The sequence below is a fragment of the Zootoca vivipara genome, chromosome Z1 (assembly GCF_965207765.1).
Source record: "Zootoca vivipara chromosome Z1, rZooViv2.hap1.1, whole genome shotgun sequence".
Classification (NCBI taxonomy): Eukaryota; Metazoa; Chordata; class Lepidosauria; order Squamata; family Lacertidae; genus Zootoca; species Zootoca vivipara.
In genome coordinates, this window is record NC_142583.1 from 55,659,318 (window position 1) to 55,680,815 (window position 21,498).

Here is a 21,498-nt window from a genome sequence, read left to right on the forward strand (position 1 = left end):
TCAAAGGCAACAATGGGGTTGTGACGCTCATCTCACTTTCAGGCTGAGGGAGCTGGCATTTGTCCAGAGACAGCTTTCTGGGTCATGTGACCAGCATGACTAAACTGCTTCTGGTGCAATGGGATATCATGACGGAAACCAGAGCACATGGAAATGCCATTTACCTTCCCCCCCGCAGCAGTACCTATTTGTCTACTTGCACTGGCATGCTTTTGAACTGCTAGGTTGGCAGGAGCTGGGACAGAGCAATGGGAGCTCATCCTATCGTGGGGATTCGAACTGCTGATTGGCAAGCCCAAGAAGCTCAGTGGTTTAGACCACAGTGCCACCCGTGTCCCTGTGTGTGGGGTATGATGTAGATTTCAGCAGCTTGAGAAGGCAATTGGGAGAAATCAGGCACCCCTTTTGCTGAACTGGGAAGTGTTCTGCATGTTCTGCCTAGTGGAACAGATCTTCAGTTCCCTCAGCCCCCACTTTAATATGTTGGCAGGCTCATTTTTTCCCCTTAGCATCCCAGCTTGAACTCAAATCAAGCTGCAGAGGAAAAATGTTCCTTTGCAGGTGTGTTTTGAATCCATCCCGAGCCTGCAGTGGAACTTGTCTTAAGTTCAAGCTGGACTGCAAAGGAAAAGTGTTCCTTTGTATGGGTTAAATGTAAACTGTGCAAAGGAACTCAGTGGTGTCTTTAAGCTCCATTTCAGCAAGGGTCAACTGCCCTTTGCAGTTTCCAATCCCAGTAAAGCATGAAGTCATTGCCAATCAGCTGATTAAGAGTTACTTCAAGCCCCACTTTGGGCATGAATCACCCACAACTCTGGAGTGTAGCTTGTATTTGGAGCATAGCTGCCAAGTTATCCCTTTTTTTTAAGGGATTTTCCCTTATGCTGAATAGGCTTCCTCGCGAGAAAAGGGAAAACTTGGCAGCTATGATTTGGAGCCAATTTTAAAATGTGGTTAAGCCAAGCCTTGCCTGCCCAGGAAGAACTTCGAATGCAGTTTAAGGTTCCCAGTTGTTTCTTGACAACTCTGTCATTATCTGCCTGATATCTGATGATGTGTATATGTGAGGCAGACGGCCATGGCTTGAGGAAACTGTTTCCTTGGTCAGATTGGGACCCCTGTCAGGCCTGATAAATCCACACACTGGAGGCTCCTATTGAACGCTTTGAGCATCTTTTCTTTTCAACTGCCATCAACATTCTGTAAGTCTAGAAAATTTTGCCAGGCAATTTTGAGTGTGTTTTTTTAAATTAAAAAATGTGTTCTCCCTTCCACTTTCAAACTTCTGTGTACCTCGAAAGTCCCCTGAATATCTAAAATCCTTTCATTTATAGCCAAACTAACCAATGCAGGCAAATATGAACCAGCACATGCCTGGTTTGGCCCTTAACGACTTAGGTTTCAGTATTAGAGGAAATAATTTAGAACTGGTGGATTTATAACGAGATCATAGTGTTATAACAATAATTCAACTCAGAGTAGACCCTAAACCATTTAAGTTCAGTATAGGAGGAAATATTAGAACTGATGAATTTATAATGAGAACATAGCATTATAACAATAATCCAACTCAAAGCAGACCCTAGTAATGGACTTAGGTTTATTATTTTCAGTGGGGCTGCTCTGAGTAGGAATTAGCTGAATACCACACAATAGAACATGGCAATCTTCCACAATGTTATTTTGCAAGTTTTTCCTATTGATTGTCGTGAGATTTCGTAGCAATAAATACATGCAGATTAGCTGCTTTTTGCCTGTTTTCAGTGTGCTTACCCTTCTGCATTCCTGTAGGAGGGTCTTAGAGTGCTTTTAAAACAGGGTGCTTTAAAAAGGCTGTGAGTAGTAGTAGTAGTAGGGGATGTTATCCTTTTTGGGAATTGCTCTATTTTTGCATAATAAGCGTATGTTTCAATCTTGCACCTCTGGGGGGAACCAAAACAACAGAGAACTTCCTTACTGATATACAGGGCTCATTATCTTTCTGCTAATAATAGATGATGATAGAGCAGATAAATAAATTGGCATACTTTCAAATATAAATGGTAAATCATTTTCTATCTGGGAGAAGAATGATTACCTAACTGGTGTATATAAATGTATGCTTCCTTCTCTCTAACCAGCAGGGGTCACTCAGTGTAAAGTGAACGATTAGCTTCCAGCTTCTAAGGGAAGCTGTAAATATTGCTAGCCTGTGGAAGCCATGTGAAGAAAACTCTTTGAAGGTATATGGTAAAAACAATAAAAAAAATCTCATGGCATCTTAGAGCTAGCAAATCTTATTATTACATAAGCTTTTATGGGCTAGGGGCTATCTGATGGATGAAGCCTAATCCTCAGTTGCAGATGTATGCACATGGTTTCAAGGAAGGCGCATGTGGAATCGGATGCATTGGTTCTTGATCAGAGAGTAATTCAATACAAGAAGTTCAGATAGTAACAATTCAGTTAGAGCTGTAATATATGCAAAATAACGAAAGTCTTTGTTCATTTCACAATCGGAAATTGTGCTTGAATCCAAAGAGACTTTAGCTGCAATAGAAAGCAACGAGCCCCCATCTGTAATTTCCCCTTCCAGTTGTGTCTCCCCCCCCTCCACCGCATGATATTCATGAGGGTTCACCTTATACATATTTTGGTAAGTGTATGGTGGGAGCAGGGAAGTTCTACTGTGTAAGTGAACTTCTGCTCATGGTTCTTTCAACAAAAACCATTACAATGAGAATTCAGGATTGTATATGGTTTCTGAATTGTCTGGGTTTTCTCTTCTTAAGTCAATAGTAGAAATTATAGGCAAATGAAGTTTTAAAGACAGAACAGGGAGTTTATCGAGTATATTAGCACCAATACATCTTTTTATGAGTTTGCTCAATCCAGGAAAAGTAACAGCCCAAACCAATGCATCTTTAATCAGAAGGAAGTTCCGTTTTGTGCTACTGGTCTTAGCCCCTTGTAAAAGCAATGAAGAGTCTTGTAGTACCTTAAAAGACAAGCACATTTATTATGTTAGATCCCCTTTTGTAGGTATGTTTAGAATTGCTGCCTTACTTCAAACCTTTTGAACCAATGACAGAAGTTAGTCATTGTTAACTCAAGTACGTTAATTTTAGTGGCATTTTTGTATGAATATTTTTCTCTAGTGTTCTAGATCAGCCAGGAAAGAAATGAACTAGAGTATATTCTCACAGAATTAGGAGACAGTGAGCAAATCTGGATTTATCATTATGCTAAATTCATTGCTCATTAGCAGCCTATCTTCTCATTAATAGCAAGCATTCCAATTCAAAGTGTTGGTGTTGACCTTTAAAGCCCTAAACGGCCTCGGTCCGGTATACCTGAAGGAGCGTCTCCACCCCCATCGTTCTGCCCGGACACTGAGGTCCATCTCCGGGGGCCTTCTGGCGGTTCCCTCACTACGAGAAGCCAAGTTACAGGGAACCAGGCAGAGGGCCTTCTCGGTAGTGGCTCCCACCCTGTGGAATGCCCTCCCACTAGAGGTCAAAGAGAACAACAACTACCAGACCTTTAGAAGGCATCTCAAGGCAGCCCTGTTTAGGGAAGCTTTTAATGTTTGATGGATCTCTGTATTTTAATGTTTGATGGATTTCTGTGTTTTAGAATTTCTGTTTTGTTGGAAGCCGCCCAGAGTGGCTGGGGGAACCCGGCCAGATGGGCGGGGTATAAATAATAAATTATTATTATTATTATTATTACAGAAATTTCAGACTGCACAAAGAAGTATATATTTCATTAAAAAGAGGTGCAATCCTTTCATTCCTAAGTACACTAAAAATAGGAATATCATCACACTATGCTGTAGTGTAATAATTATCTGGGATTGTCTTTCTTTGAAGTGTGTGTCTCATTTCAGTCTTGGAACAGAAAACTGGAGGTTTTCAAGTTCAGGATTGCTAGTGAATTTCCATGTAAAACTGCCCTTGCTATTGTGCAAAGTGTACTAATCTATCTCTCAGATTCTGTGTTGAGTTTTTAAGGCAGTACTGAAGTAACATTCTGGTAAAAGAAAAAATACGGCTATAAATATTATTGAGAAACAATGATTACAAAATACTTTTTATCATTTCTAAAAACAGTACTGCCCTATGTATAGCATTGTTGAAAGTTATCTGAAAATATGAGTGTAGAACTGGAGCAATCATTTACTTTTCAACACCACTAGATGTCCATATTTAATAAGGTTTGCATTTTGAGTGCATTGTTAAGGAAAGGCATGTTCAGCTTTATGCTAAGTAATCCTGATTTCAGGTGTAGGAGCAATCATACATTGGGTACATAAGAGTATTAATAGGGTGCAAAGGGCCTGAGATGGTGAATAGTAAGAAGTCTGATAAGAATTAACCAAATGTTCAAGGTGCAATAAAACGCTTTTTTTTATCTTAGAAGAAATAATTGTAGAGATGTTTACATTTGAGATATTATTTCCTACTTTACTGTAAACTCATAGAGCTATTACCACAGTAAGGAGTTCTGTGTATTTTGCGGCTTCCCATTCTCAATGAAGAAAATACTTGCTTCTTACATGGACTATTCCCACTGCTTCAATGAATGAAGAGTGGGTGATGAAATCAGGGAGGGATTTCTCACTTATTTCAAGGTTGGCAAGCAGTAAATCCTTCTGTTTAGTTCTAATTTGTACCTCTGGTTTGCTGCTAGACTGAACTGTGTAACTCTCAACCAAGACCTCCTACAGCTTGGAGTCTCCATTACTTGTGATTCACTCAAGGCCATCACAGAATATTTTCCTCTTCTCACAGCAGGCGTTCACTACTAGGCACCTCTATTGTAGTTTTCTCTGTTTTCCAAATTGGAGACAGGATACAGAAGAACCAGGAGTGCAGAGAAATATGTATACTGTACATATCTTTGGATTACACTGTTTTATCCCAGATGGCTCAAAGTAGTATCTCTCTAGCAAGGAAGTGCAACAGTTTTGTGTATTTTTAGAGGTTGCCTGACTACTATTTAACTTCATAAACTATAATTCTGGTTGTCAAATGTGCACAGTCTACATGACTTCCATTCAGTTGTTGGTGGGACCACTTCATTCATTCTGATATCAAGATGTGTGCCATCACATATAGAAATTTAAATATGCAAGCATGGGGATTAGGATTTTATTTTAAACAAGATCTAGAAATGTCAAGATTTTAAACCTGTAGTTTGCATAATGAAATATTGGAGATTACATAGCTTTTGGGGCACACATTGTCCTCTCCAACCTATTATACATGAATATTAGGGTGCAAATAGGTACACACTATTGCAGTGCCGAACCCACTGTAGAAGCACTCTCTGCATTTGTGATGCATGTATGCTGTTCCTACCTGAATTGGGCTCGTTCTGAACTTGTCTTCATGTATGAAGAAGTTGGTTTGCACACAACCAGAAAGTCGCTTCTCCTGTCCCTTCATGAGAGCAAATTTCAAAGTGGTTTATAAAAAAATGGAGAGACTACTTCAGCAAATAAAGCACCAAACAGCACAGCATGTTCTTTGAAAATAAAGCAGAAAACAAAGTGGCGAGCTTGTCTAAATTCGGTGGGAATGGTTGAGGCATCAGGAAGAGGCAACCAGAACTCACTCTATATAGTGTAGTTGTATATCTTGCTGCAGAAGTGAAGGCAGGGGAGAGAAAGTTGGCCCTGCAGTGCCTCCCACCACCACTCGCCCCCTCCCAGGCATAGATGCCAACTCCTAGGGGCTGAGGTCCCTTTGGCCCCTCCATTTAAATACTGGAGGGGCCGCTCCCCCAAATTAATGGGCATTGCCTTTTGTGCGTGCACCGTGTCTTGTGATCAGTGATCAGGTGAAGCTTACTTGCCCCCTCTCCCCAGCATTTTATTCAAGTTGTCACCCCTGCTCTCAGGTACACCTGTAGCCATCCTTATACATAGTGTCAGTAAGAGCTAGGTAGTATAGAGATGAAGACAGGAGTGCCTGGCGTGCTCTGGTCCATGGGGTGACGAAGAGTCAGACATGACTAAACGACTGAACAACAGTATAGAGATAAGAAACCTTTGCATGGCAGCATAGCATTAGAATGTCAGATACAGGTTTATATTTATGTTAATGTTTGCCATTAGAAAAGTCTGTTTTAGTTGACTGTAACTTCTGACAAATTAATTGCATGGGCTGCTATTTTCCATGCCTGGGGTTTGCCTCAGGCTGGTTTTTTTTTAAAGCATCCACAACTGAAAGCATTCTTTAGTGATTATACATTTGGAGTATGTTAAAAATGTGATGTAATATTTTCCAGTCTGTTCTTTGGGTCAACCGGGGGGGCGGGGAAATAAATCCATGAAGTTAAAAAATCTCTACAAAAAAACAAACAAAACATTTTGCACATGATCAGGTAGATGTTCCATTATAAGTCTGTATGTCCAAAAGAGGGTACAGTGAATTTGCCCTTAGCACGTTTTCTCATATGCCAAGATTCCAGTATAATATAGGTGCAGAAATAGGAAACTCAGAGATTATGCCAGGCATCCCCAAACTGCGGCCCTCCAGATGTTTTGGCCTACAACTCCCATGACCCCTAGCTAACAGGACCCAGTGGTCGGGGAAGATGGGAATTGTAGTCCAAAACATCTGGAGGGCCGAAGTTTGGGGATGCCTGGATTATGCTCTTATTGCTTTCCTGTTTAATGAGAAATCTACCAAGACAAACTCAGCTAATCAGGAGTGAGAATTGATGAAAAAGAAGCTAGACCAAGAAAGGGTGAAGTGTTGGAGATACTCGTTGAAACAAAGGCCTCTCTTCAAGAACCTCAGATGTGATGTAGGTGTGTGATGTTCACCCATCTTTGTCAGCCTCCATCTCTGCTGCTGCCATTTGGCCCAGCAATGGCAAGTTGAGTTGTTGAAAGACTGAGTCTTCAAGAGCTGCCTCACCACTTGGTGGTGGTGATGGATGGTGTGGGGTGGGGATAGCACGCAGAAAGATCATAAAAGGCCACTAGAGAGCCAGCTTGGGGGTATTGATCAGAAAGGTAAAGCATCTCCCTGGCTGGTTAGAGGGGAGAAGGAAGGAGACCAAGGAGAGGTGTTGCAATAGCCGTCTCCCTCTGGGACTGGAGTGGTTCCAACATAATGAACTTCTGCCTTGTTTGCTCATGAAGAAGCTGAAGGACCAAGAGAGGAAGAGGAGCCACATCCTATCTTTTGGTCTGTATCCAAGAGAGGGGATGGGAGCCAGGTGCCTTCCCTCCAACCCAACCCTCCAACTAGGGGAAACCTGGAAAGGTAGTTACTATAGACATGCTATTAATAAAAAAGCACAATATTTCAAAGTCTTTGAGTTCAGCTGAGTCTGGGAAGTTGCAACAATTTCAGTGTGCAATGTCCCGTTTATAACTGTGAGGTGGAAAGGTAACCACAAGATGATTCTCTTAAACCAAAAGCAGGACTCTTTTGTGTATAACTTCCTCTGCTTGACACAAATTGTTGATGGAAACATTACTTGCACTGGGGGAAAGGCAGGATATAAATGAAACAAATAAAGTAAACAAAACAGTACAAATTATTCTTTATTAGCTTGACCAGATCTGCAACAATATATGTGCATTGCCTGTTTCCGGGTGCTGTTGTCACTGCTGCGCTGAAACAAAGCCCACACAAGCCATGTGTTCAGCTCGATTGCTCCTAGGGAAAGCAGCTGCCAAAGGTGTCTGCTATCTGGAAGTCATGGTTTCACATACAATTAATTTTTAAAAAGCCCCCCAAACACACAATCCCTCCGTTCTACTTAGTCCACAAATCTTTCCTGCCCTCTCAGTTTTCTTGAGAATCCTAGATTAAGCACTGAAATCTTTCACCACTTTTGATTTATCATAATCATAGCTATCTGCATCAAATATGTGTTCTGGTGTCTAGTGGTGGAAGAATATCTGTAGCTCTGCCCATTTCAGTTGTGCATTCTAGAAGCCTAAAAGAAAATTTGCATCCAATATTGTGTGGCAGGTTTCTGGTGTCTGACACTAAGTGACCGTGAATCAAAATAATTAATGGTTGCTCAGGATGTCTTCAGTATGACTGACAAACTTCAGTAGCAAATTAGAATCTTAGTAGCCATTTTAGTCCCTCAGGGCAGCATGGGGGAAAAAATCAAGAAAAATTGTACTTTTTATTAGCTTAACTGATCTGTACAAGCCACTGGACTCACGCGAATCCCTTATCCATGTAAGCTACCCATGCATGTCCCGTCATGTTTTGAGTGCACTTACTAAATGTCCTGGACTGTGTTATATTAGCATGCTAGCCACACTCATGTAAGCCATAGATCACTGACATGCGAAACTAATGTGTGAATGGGCTAACATGTATGGTAAGTACCCTTAAATATCACAGGGCATAAGTGGAAAATATACACAAGGGTCTCCATCCTGTAGAAATCAGGTTTTTCAAAATAACTGATAATACTGCTTTTTGAAAAAGAGCAAAATATACTTTTTTCAGTTAAACCAAGCTCTTTAGTTGTTCATGCTTCAGAATTATATTTAGGTTTGAGTACCTTAATTTTCTTTTAACACAGGGAAAGGGATTTGCATACATTCAGAGGGGGAGAGTGAAGTGGAAATGGTGCAGAAGACATTAAAACTTTGTCCTTCATCTTTAATGTAGCATCATCGTTTCCTCCACCCCCACTATCATTCATATTTAGTGTAAGGGCTACCTGGAGATTACCTGCAGAATATCACTTCCACAAGGCCAGCACTGCTCTCTACATAAAATGTCTCCAAGCGTTCTTTTATGGAGTTAACCTAGAGTGACTTAGAGCCAAACATGATTTCAGAGCAGCTCTGCAGCAAGCGCTTCTTTCTTGAATACTCAGCATGTTAGATCCTACCTTCCTTTCACAGATTGTCGTGAATACTCCACCGAGTCCTATTAACCTAAATGTTTTACTTATCCAGCATTTATGGAGTAGTGTTCTAGAAAGCAAGCTTTTAACTCCACTTTGTTGATTTTGCCTCCTAAATTAATGACACAAATAGTCTCACAAATGCTCTTCATCCTCTTGGAGAGTTGTTTTTTATTGCCTTGCAAGACTTTTGGGATGCATAAGGTTCTTATTTACATATAAGGTTAATATTTTACCGATATTTATGAATAGCCCTTCATTGTTGGTGATAAACTATAGAAAATGTTTAACCAGTGGTGCTTATCAGTATCTACTAAGGATATTTGCTATTTGGAAGCGACAGCTAAATAAACATTCGGGGCACAATATAGAGTGAACTTCTGTTCCACAAACCCCACAGAATGTTCTGCACATGAGTTTTTCCATAGAATCTAGTTAGCTACAATGAAAAAATGTTGGTCTGGTGGGTCTTTGGACTGATTCAGCAGACTTGTTCTTATGATTTTATGAATGGGCGTTCACAAAACCATGGTATTAGTTGCATTAGTCCCATTATTTTTAGTGTGGATTGAATTTTGAGCAAAGATTTCCATGGGTTTGGAAAATACACAGGCAGTAAATACTGAAAACCTATTGGAATTCCTTCTACTTATCTTCCATAATATTCAGCATTTGAGCTCTACAGGCTGGAAAAAAGAACTGTTCCATATTCAGCTTACATTTTAAACTGCCTGAAGCAAAAACAAAACTGAGGAAAGTAAATGTACTCCTGGCAGGCCAGCAGCCAATTTCGTCCTACAGCTTTTTCTCCTTGTTTTTTCAAGAAATTGTGTGTGTGTGTGTGTGTGTGTGTGAGAGAGAGAGAGGTATACAGTACATCAGGCATCCCCAAACTGCGGCCCTCCATATGTTTTGGCCTACAACTCCCATGATCCCTAGCTAACAGGACCAGTAGTCAGGGAAGATGGGAATTGTAGTCCAAAACATCTGGAGGACCAAAGTTTGGGAATGCCTGCAGTACATAGTTTTCAAATAACTTGAATATTTTGCTTTCATTTATTTTTGTGGGTGAATGCATGCACCTGTCTTTCTCTCCCTATCCACGAAGAGTTCAAAACATCCCGCAGTAGCAGCATACACAGATGGGGATGTGCATATGACACGAGAGATGATCTCATCCTACTGCAGCTAAAACAAAGAAGTGTATTGTGGCATGACTATGTCTTTTAAAATGGTGCAAGCCTCTGCTGCACCTGATGAAGTAGACCTTCCTCAGCTTGGTGCCCACCAGATATTGTTGGACTCCCAAGTCCTACCAGCTCAAGCCCGTATGACTAATGCTCTTGGGAGTGGTTGGCCAACAACTTTTGGAGGACACCGGGTTGGGGAAGACTTATACGGCGAGTATATCCCAAACTCTATATTTTAACTGGAAATGTTGGGGGTCGTCTTATACACCCAGTCGTCTTATACGCCGGAATATACCGTACTATGTCATAATAAATTGGTTGCAAACCTCTTAATTATCTCTTTGCCTCAGAATGGCAGGTGTGTAAATCAGAATTTTCTCAGGAAAATAACTGGAAGAAGCAATCAGGAAAAGCTATGCCCATATTTCTCTTTATTTTGCAGGGGGGGGGGAGTCTAAATATACAGTCATACCTCAACAACTGAACATTTCGACTTCCGAAGGTTTCAACTTCCGAAGTTGACAACCCCCGGAAGTTTTTTCTCTGCACGCAGCGCTTCGACATCCGAAAACCTCAACTTACAAAGACGGCCGCAGAACGGATCGTCTTCGTAAGTCGAGGTACCACTGTAAATGTGTGTGTCTCATTCAGAGCTGATGAGAAGCACATATATTTTGTATTCAGGTTCTGGCATGCCGCATGGGAACTGGTCTTCTGTCTTGAGCTGAACACTTGAAATGTGGAGATGCTGCCATTTACTGTAATGATGTTAGAATTGCACCTGGAAGCAGGTGCAATTGTTGGACACAGCTTTTAATTTAAATTGCATTTATATAGTGTCACAAATGACTTCATGAAAAGGCTTGTGTATTTTTGTTACACTTTTTTTGCATGTCCGTCATGTTGAAGCCTTTATGCACACATGTGTACCTCGTTTTCCAAGCCCTAGGGCTTGTGTATGACCCTAATCTGAAAGGTCATTTATATCAAAATGAGTTGAAGGCAGAGAGCAAGAGGATAATTGCAACACAGACACACTACAAACACCCCTCTTGACTGCCTCATTGCGCCCTTGTTACTTCAGAGTAGAATACCATGTGACTACATTACTCAAGAGCCACTTGACACTTGCTGTGGAATAAATAAGGTCACTTTAACATCACCTTGTAAACGTCCATTATTGTTAACTGGTTCTTATGTATTACAATAATAGCTTCATGTGTGTGGCGCGCGTACATCCCTCACCACACACACACACACCAGACCAATGACACTTGTGCAGATTAAAATTAGCTAATTTTATGGAGCACAGTCTTTTGTTGGCAAGATGCTACTTTTATCCAAGAATGATTGACGTGTAAAGGAAAAGCATAGGACCCAGTGAGATGACTTTAACTGCAACGGGAGATTGCTCTCATCTACTTTCATGCAGTATATTATCCTCAGCACACCAGCCGTAGTGTCACCCCCTCACCCCAGCCGTCATTATGTGGTCTCTTCCTTTCTCTTCTAGCTTCAGCTTCCTTCCCCATGACTTCTCACTCTGCCTCCTTAAAATGAACCAGATTAACCATGCATAGTACACCAGAACGTCCCAAGACCCATCTCACTGTATGCGCTACCCCTCCGGCCTTAACAGTGAATGGCAAAGCCCTGCGATGTCACTGCTGTCAGGATTCTTCTGGATCTGATAACCTTCCTCTCCATTCAGTGCATATCTCTTGCAACTGATGAGGTCAGCCCTTGACTATGGAAGCTCACACTACAATAAATTAATCTCTCAGGTGCCAAAAGTCTCTTTCTTTTCTTCTGTTCCTTAAAAAAAATAATCCAAATGGAAACAGCTTGTTATTCGTTGTTATTGGCCTTTATTGGCATAAGCGGAAACACCTAACAGCTTAGCACAGCACCTTTTGTTTTCATAGTTACAGATTCGTGCTATGCCCTTTACACCTTCGATTCCGGACTCAGTTTTAAACATCCACTTTTTATAAGCTCATAACAGGAGCCAGCAGTAAAGTGGGTAGCAACTGAATGATACAGGACCCACAAATCTGCCTTCTACCGCAAAGAAAATGTGTGTTTGATTTTTAAAGCTCCATTTTGTGATGCAATCATTTTCCAGCCTTCCTTGACTGTACTGAAAATGTTCCCACCGAGGGGCCAGCAGCATAGATTTTCACTTTAAATTACCCATTGCTCTTGTTCTGTGCTGCATTTGCCCTGTAGCATTGGTTGACATTTCATAGAGAGTGAACCCGCATAGGGCCAGAAAGTATATAATTATAAGAATCACCTTCTCTTGATTTTCCCATTACGTAGCAATCACAACAGAGGCAGGCTTTTCATAGGTGCTTGCTGTGGAATGAAAAAGTTTTATTCTTTGTTGACCTGTGATTAAAATGTGGCATTTTGGTAAATAAAGAGTAGATAGCTTTTGCATAATTCAGTTTTCAACTAGTGCTAAAAGAAGCTGGTAATGCAAGTCTTTGACCTGTATCACATAAGCAGCAGGATAGGTATAATGGAAACTATGTCCTAGGATGGTGTTACAAAATGAATGTTTCCAGTGTTAAATGTACAGAAGAAGATTCTTCTTAAGGAATGTAACAAGATAATGGGCATCAGATTGCCTTGTACGTGAATGTTTGTTTTATCCTACACCATCTAAATGATTTATATTATAAAAACATTACAGCACAAGGCAGGGTTTCTTGTCTTCCTCACCTGTCCCTTTTAATTTAAACCCGCACATCACATTTTAACTCATCTTGGTTGGGGTATAGGATGCCCAAGAATTGTGATTTTTGTGTGTGTTTGTCCTGGCTGTGGGTTAAACTCAAACAGGAAGTTTTGTGGAGGGAACCTCCATGATGTACTTTAGCTAGGAAATGGACCGTGTTACAGCTGGAGCCTGAAATGAGATGGCTTAAGAAGTAGGGTGACAGCTCACCCACAAAGAATTCTACCTATGAGAACTATCATATTCTGCAAGAGTTTCCTGCCTTTGTAATGGGTTCAGAATTGGGATTCCCAGGAAGGAAAACTTCCTGGCAGTTGCACACAATGAACACCCTTGTTGCCAAGACAAAGTCTCAGCATGAACTGGAAGATTTATAGGGAACAGAGAACTAACCTCTATAGACCAGGGATGGATAACTTTCCCCCTCCAGATGTTGTTGGCATCCAACTCCCATCAGCCCCAACCACCAAAGCCAACAGTCAGAGATGATGGGAATCACAGTTAAGCTGCATCTGGAGTGCCATAGGTCCCCATCCCCGATGTACTGTAGACACAGTCACTTCAGAGCCTTTCTTGTTCAGACAACACTCTGCTCTGCTTCTCCAGCTGCTTACCACAAAGGGCAAAACAGCATGTGGATCTATGGGATCCTGGTTATAGCTGCAGCAGCCGCTGATATCCCTTCCATGAATGAAAGAACCATGCAAAGCCACCAACAAATAGAGGGCAAAGTGTAGAAGGATGGGGAATATTTCTGTTCAAGGTTAGCTTGGCACAATAGCCAGGACTGAAACAAGACACTTTGCTGATTTTGTAAATAAATCTAAAGTGGAGATACTTGAGGAATTTGATCTTTATGGATTCTGATGCAAATTAACCCCATCCGATCTTTTGGACTAATGTGCAGATTGGAACATGATGTTTGAGTTTTCAGACCCAAAAAGTGTAAAATGCACATTTGGAGATAAAATACATTTCAATATGTGTGCCTTTGAGTGAAGCATTTGTGTGTTTTTTTTTTAAAAAAATGAGATCGATATGGAAATGGAACAGATTTAGGAGTGAATTCATATGAAAGTCATATGAACCAGAGAGAGACTGATTTGTCTTATCCTTAACATAAAGTACTTTGCTGAGATTTTGTTGCCTTACCCAAATGATGAGTTTTGTGGCTAAACTACTATGAGTTCCTTGTAGGAACATTTAATAAGTACAAGTTGGTGAGGCACATTTTCCTGAAGTCACAGCACGTTTTTGTCATTGTTAACTGTTGACACATTATGCACTTTGCTGCATTATTTGAGCCCCATCATATAGTTTTGAAAAATGAAAAAGCTACTTGCTCAGAAAAGTACCTTTTCTTCTTTTTTAGGAAGAGATTTTTTACAAACACCTACCTCATAAAAGAGCAATTTATTCTTATCCCACAAGTACTACTTGACCTGGGTAGAGGGTTTTTTTCTAGCAGTGCCTAAGAATTTCCTGAAGGCACGTGATGTTGTTGCATTGTTAAACCCAAACATGTCTCAGACTGGCCATGCCCTGGGTAGGAGACTTCTAGGATCCACTGTGTAATTTGTTTGGAGCTTCCCCAGAGGAAGTGTCAGATACGTAACAAGCAAATAAATACATATCATTCTGCAAAGAAATAATCTGGGACACTAGTAATATTTTCATTCACCGAACATTGGATATATTATGTTAATAACATGATAGATTGTGGTAATGATGCAATTTATTTTATTGGTACATTTTTATGGCTCTCTGAGATTCTGATGGTAATCTCTCACTTTTCTGTCCTGACCTGTGGTTTTGACAGTGAAGCTGCCTTCAGTGCAAATGCAAACAAGCCTCTACCAAAAAAAAACCACACACACATTAAAAATAATTAATCTCATTCTCTTTCCCTCAATTCCCATTTTAGGACCAGGGTCATACAGCCCAGAAACAAGCAGCTTAAGGTTGAAGTCACCTACCTATGTTGCGGTATGTGTTTCCCAGGTGGAACGTTTTAAAGAAGCAAAAGATGTCACTCCTGGACCCGGGACGTACGAGGTATGTTAATTGGGCCTTCGCCAGTGATCTTTTATCAGAAACCTGTCGGTACATAACAACCTGCTATGATGCTGTTGTAGTTGAGACATTTAAACAGTGGGAAAGCAAAAGATTGGTGCTTTCAGTTGACAATAAGACAGGGAAATGCAAACATGACTTTGGTTCCTGGCTGCAGCATATGTAGGGGGGCAGAATTCGATTTGATCGAACTGCCATAACTGTTTTGTGATTGACATAAATGGGACAACAGTTCATATGACTTAATCTGGTTTTGTGCAAGTTTTGAACAGGTAATCCATTTTATGGATTTATAGAATTCTCTGCACAAAGAAACTAGCTTGGCAAATTCAGCTTTTGTATGATGTCAGGTTCTTTTCCAGAAGGCCCAAACTCTTCTAGAGTTGAACGGTGATGACTGAAGTGTCATCTTCTGAGCCCTGCAGTTGTATGGTTTTTGCTTTGAGTGTGTTTGGTTTGATGACTGTTGACATTGAATTGCTGTATTGTATATGGCAGGCCTGGGGAACCTGGGGTCCTCCAGATATTGTTAGACCACAACTCCCATCCATCCTGGCCAGTGGTCAGGGAAGATGGGACTTGTAGTTCAACAACCTCGGGTTCAAAAGCCACGGGTTTCCAATTCAAGGTACAGTGGTACCTCTACTTACAAATAACTCTACTTACGAATGTTTCTACTTACGAATGGAGCTCCGTCCGCCATCTTGGATGCGGTTTAGATAGGATTTTTTTTCTACTTACGAATTTTTAGATAGGGTTGCTTCGACTTACGAATTTTTTCTCCCAATGCATTCCTATGGGATTCGACTTACAATTTTTTTCGACTTGCAAATGTGTGTTCGGAACGCATTAAATTTGTATATAGTATCATTTTGACCAAGAAGCAGGATAGACATCTAAGTAATAAATAATGGTTTTATTTAAAATTAAGGCAGACGTAGCAGCCCTTGCACCAGAGAGGGAACTGTGTAGCCAAATTTATAACGACAACATAAGAAAATGCAGAAAATCTTGAGTTTTGAAATCTCACTGCTCTGTGACTTGACAAACAATTCATACAACCTAAAGCACATGTGCAAATTGCAAGGTGTTGGCTTTTCTACATCACCTGCTGCTTGCCATTTGAATCAGCACACATATGCATTAGCCGGCTGCACTTGGAGTGGCTTTTTATTGGGGCTTGACGTACTTAGATTGCTCTTTTATATAAAAATTCTGCCCTTTTCAAAAATCTGCAAATATAAGAATATAATGAAATGTCCCCGAGGGTTCGTTTTTGTTTAAGTTCATGAATTTCACCTGCATAATTGAAACACATACATATGAAGCAGGTTGTTCTTGCCCAGTGCTCTCTTCGCTGACTAGCAGCAGCTTTCCTGGTTCTCAGCCAGGGAAAGATCATCCCCAGCCCTGTTGTCTAATATCCTTTAATTGGAGACACACAAAACTAAATCAGGGACCTTCTGTATGCAAAGCTCATGATATATCACCTGAGTGGTGTCTCCTCCCTGTTGAGGATCAGTGATCAATTAAGACCACCTCCATCAGCTCAGGCAAGGGAGGTTGTTGGGCCATGGAGTGGGCAGCACAAGATCCCTGTTCTGTCTCTCTGGCTCAACGCCAGGTAGACTCCCTCACACAAATCCCTAAACATATCTATGAGTGAGAGCAAACTGACCCTTCCTTGGCGCTGCACCACTGCTCGCTTGGGCAGCACATATACTAAAATTGGAATGATGCAGGGATTAGCATGGTTCCTTGGTGCTGCACCAAGAGCCCAGGCAGACTCAACTAGGTTATGTTTGGCCCACATAGCTCACCTGTGAACCAGAGATATTTTACTGTGATGGGTGCATTACCTGAAACCTGAGTTAAGTGAACCAACCTTAACACAGTTGAGTCTGCTCGGGTACTTGGTGCCTCCTAGAAGCGAGGAAGATCTCTAGAGCAGAGATATTTTCATAGGGATTATGAAATTTTGTTATTTTTTTTCTATTTCACAACTGTATCTTAAGCTCACTTCATATCTAAAGAGCACATTATCAGGACTGTCATCCAAAAAGAGTGTGCAACAAGGCTAAGGAATCCTCTTCTCAGAGAAACCAAACTCCATTAATCATCTCAAAACACAAAAGGTCCTTTAGTGGCTGTAGAAAAAATGAGGAAAACAGGGCATGCACAGAAATGCTTTCTTTCTTTCTTTCTTTCTTTCTTTCTTTCTTTCTTTCTTTCTTTCTTTCTTTCTTTCTTTCTTTCTTTCTTTCTTGTGCCCTGGTTCAGGTCTGTATGCTGTACTATGTAAAACATATTTCTAGAATGGGAACAAAGGTGCCTTTTAGACTAAGCACTTAACAAAATTGTATTGTACAATCTATTGTACACTGTGCTTCTGGATTGCTCTCTCCCTGTCAAGTCTACAGGGCTAGATTGCAGATGATCTCTTGGAGGTAGGTCAAGACTGTCATGTTCCAGCGGGGTTTGAGAAGATAACACTGATTGGCTCTTTTTTTCCTTTTTGACTGTGAATGCAGGCTAGCAGAAGTTTTTCCTCTATATAGCTTTCTTTTTCAATTATATTTTGCATGCTTTCATAAATTGCAGCCTACACTAGGCCAAATAGCAGGTTAACAATTCATTTTTAGAAGGCAGCAAAAAGTGTATTTATGCATTTTGTTGTTCAGCAAATGTTTTTGGGTTTTTTTAAATTGTAATGGTTTTCGATTTTGAGATTTTATTGTTGCTACTGTGAGCTACCTTGAGGACCCCTTGTGGATGGAATGGCATTCCCAGCCCACTCTGTGTGTGTGTGTGTGTGCGTGCGTGCGTGCGTGCGTGTGTGTGAGAGAGAGAGAGAGAGAGAGATTGCCAAGTGTGTAAAGCTGAACGTGTACAAGTTACATGTGTGTAAGTCTACTGTACACAAAATTACAATTATGCATGTGATATTATATACAAAGGCTGTCCCCTCACTCCTAAAACATCCATGAAGTTTTAGCCTTGTTAAAATGCCTGTTATTTCATCTTTCAAATTCAACTCTGGAGGAAGTCATTTCAAACGGGCAGGTAGCAAGAAGCAGCCAAAGTCATCTGCTGACTGCTGTTCATTCACCAAATTGACAGGACAACCTTGCCTTCTGAATTAGCAAACTGCATGCCTGGATAAAGGTTTTCCTGACTGAATTGTGCCAGAGTTTTATCAGAAGGCAGAGAGTCCCGATTTCACATGTATGGTGGTGGGATCTGCGCTGACGGTAACTGGGTGAGCCCTTGGGGTTGTGGTGGATGCGAATGTTGACCCAGTATCTGGTAGTTGTGAGGAGGATAACTTCCATGCTGGAGATCATTGGAAAAGGGGATTGAAGAATAAAATGGCCAATATTGTGATTCCTTTATATAAATCTATGGTGTGAACACACTTGGAATACAGTATACAGTTCTGGTTGCCTCACCTCTAAAAGGATATTGTGGAACAGGAAATGGTTCCGAAAAAGGCAGCAAAAATGATCAAATGGCTGGAACAACTCTCCTATGAGGAAAGGTTACAGCATTTAAACTTTTTCATTTGGGTAAAGTGCAAGTAAAGGAGAAGGGTATTATAGAGGTGTATAAGGTTATTGTGAATGGTGTAGAAAAGTGGATTCCCTTAGAGCAGGCACCCCCAAACTTAGCCCTCCAGATGTTTTAGGACTACAACTCCCATCATCCCTAGCTAACAGGACCGGTGGCCAGGAATGATGGGAATTGTAGTCCCAAAACATCTGGCGGGCTGAGTTTGGGCGTGCCTGCCTTAGAGAAACAATTAGACATACCTTTTAAAATGCACTTGTACAAAACCTTGAGCTTGTACCTTGTATAAGCACCAAAACTTCAGTATCTTTGCATTATGTCTGATATCTTGAAAATGCATTCCTAAGAGAATTTCAATTTTGCTAGCTTTTATGTTCACAAAAGTGGCTCTTAATAGCTCTTGTGGTCATTGCAATATACAGCAGATGGTATGGGCATTGTACTGCATACAATACCTCTTTGTGAAAAAGTTTTTGGTACAGCACTGTGTACTGTTAGTAGAGTTGAGGAAGGTCTTGATCTTGCTGCAGTTTGAACAGGCACTGCAATTCCCACGCAATAACTGGCTTCCACTTTTCCCCGTCTACAGTACTGCCAGGGCATTGTGATTTCCCCCTCAACATATCTTTCAAAGCTTGTTGATATTTACATGCAAATATGGGACCATTCTTGCCTCTGGGAATATTTTCTAATAAATACCAATGCCTGTAAATGATACCCTTCACTTGACTGGTGTTTGCATCAAATGTTAGCAAGGTTTGTAGTGTTAGGAGCAGTAAATTGTTTTGTGTATGATTGTATTTTAAAAGTTATGTCTGCTTGTTGCATTAAGAGAATAAACGCTTAGGTGATAAGTCCTGACATGTTGCCTTTTAAAACCCCTTAGAACTGCTTGTTTTAAATACAGTAAATACTTATATTTTTGCATGTGGTAGCAAAGCACTTTGTATGTTTTCCCTCCGTCTCCTGATTGTTATATTGTTTCCACATATTTCTTTGGGCCATAGATTGTTTCTCACCCTCTGTATCATATGGATCCCTCATATGGCTTAGCCAATAATGGGAAGGGGTGGCTGGGCCCAGTGGAGCTGAGTAGCATTCATTTTTGGTGCCCATTCCTAACTTGGCTATAGGAGGGAAGGCTTTTTCATCTATTTTCCCCTGTTGCTTTTGTTGTTGTCGTTGTTCAGTCATTAGTTGCAGTTAGTTTTCAGGCTTTCAGCGGGTCGCTGCAGAACATGGGAATATTCAGTGTGGCTTGGAGGGAAGGAAAGATTTAGGAACACAAGGAATTGCCTTATTTTTTAGTCATACTATTAGTCTATCTAAAAGGGATGCGGGTGGCACTGTGGGTTAAACCAGTGTTTCTCAACCAGTGTGCCTCCAGATGTTTTGGGACTACAACTCCCATCATTCCTGACCACTGGTCTTGCTAGCTAGGGATGATGGGAGTTGTAGTCCCAAAACATCTGGAGGCACACTGGTTGAGAAACACTGGGTTAAACCACAGAGCCTAGGGCTTGCCGATCAGAAGGTCGGCGGTTCGAATCCCTGTGATGGGGTGAGCTCCCGTTGCTCGGTCCCTGCTTCGGCCAAGCTAGCAGTTCGAAAGCATGTCAAAGTGCAAGTAGATAAATAGGTACCGCTCCAGCGGGAAGGTAAACAGCATTTCCTTGCGCTGCTGTGGATCACCAGAAGTGGCTCAGTTATGCTGGCCACATGACCCAGAAGCTGTACGTCAGCTTCCTCTGCCAATAACGTGAGATGAGCGCCGCAACCCCAGAGTCGTCCGCAACTGGACCTAATGGTCAGGGGTCCCTTTATCCTTCACCTTTATTAGTCTATCTAGTTCAATATTGTCTATGCTGACTGGCAGTGACTCTCCAGGGTTTGGGGCAGGGGTCTCTCCCAGTCTTACCTGAAGATGCCTGAGTTTGAACCTGAGACCTTTGGCATGTAAAGCAGATTCTCTTCTACTGAGTTACGGTCCTTACCCAAGGGGAAAAGGGATGGTGATGGGATGGTGGCTCTGTCAACCAATTAGTATAGCAATGTCCTCATTGCCCTAGGGTTCATGGATGAAAGTGTTATTTTATGCAGACAGGGAGGGTCTCCGTGGCCACCTTTAAAGTGTGTGGGCTGAGATGGGCTGGGTTGCTTGTACAAAGTGAGTAGCAAGAGACAGTGTTTCCTAGTTCTCATCTTGGTAGCATGTGTACGAGACAACGTAGACAGCACAATTAAGAACGTTGGAAACCAACTATGCAAATTCATACAGTTGTAGCCCATAGTTGCATTCATTTATTGCATTTAAATAAATAAATATTCTGTATTTAATAGATGTCCATATTCATAAGCATGGAAAACATGTCTCGTAAGCATACATGCACACATACATACATACATACGTACACACACACACACACACGGTTGTAGAAAAGAATCCTTTCCATTTTGATGTGATATTTCAATTATAGCACTGCTTATGAGAAACCCAGTGGCATAATATATACTTTATTTTACTAAATATATTCAGATATGTTAACACAGGCAGCAATGGTCAATTTATATACAGTGCATGCAAATTAATCCATCATTTTGAAACAATTTCTACCTGTTAGCCAACTTTATGACATTTCTGTCATGTTGAATGATAGGCACTTCTTTAATTTGACAGTGGGAAAGTTGGTGGTATGTCAAATCTTTTTTAGTATTCGAGAAGATCTACATGAAAGCTTTAGAATGCAAAATTTCCTTTTATTTTTCATATGTAGAACATTTTGCTGCCTTTAGAAAATGTATTATTAAACTGATCTTTGGCCTAGTGTAGGCTGTAATATGAGAGCTTTCAAAATAAGATTCAAAATAGAACAGACACATTGAGAAATATTTCTGCTAGACTGTTACGTGTTGCTTAGTAACTTATTATGAACAGTATATTTGTTTTAATTTTTATTTCTCTGACACAACAGTTGTGCCTGGCATTCATAGCTTAAAATGGTGCATAAGTAGTTCATGTCTCAATAAACGTACAGCGTAATAGTCTAA

The 21,498-nt window shown here is 40.9% G+C and overlaps 1 protein-coding gene across 2 annotated transcripts in view; it reads left to right on the plus strand.

Annotated features, from left to right (window-relative positions):
• Nucleotides 1-21,498, plus strand: part of STPG2 (sperm tail PG-rich repeat containing 2) — a 217,166-nt gene that overhangs the window by 104,325 nt on the left and 91,343 nt on the right. For both annotated transcript variants that reach the window (XM_060278456.2, XM_088660493.1), the window contains one exon: nucleotides 14,735-14,865. In XM_060278456.2, coding sequence (XP_060134439.2) covers nucleotides 14,735-14,865 — 131 coding nt within the window. The remainder of the gene's footprint in view (nucleotides 1-14,734; nucleotides 14,866-21,498) is intronic.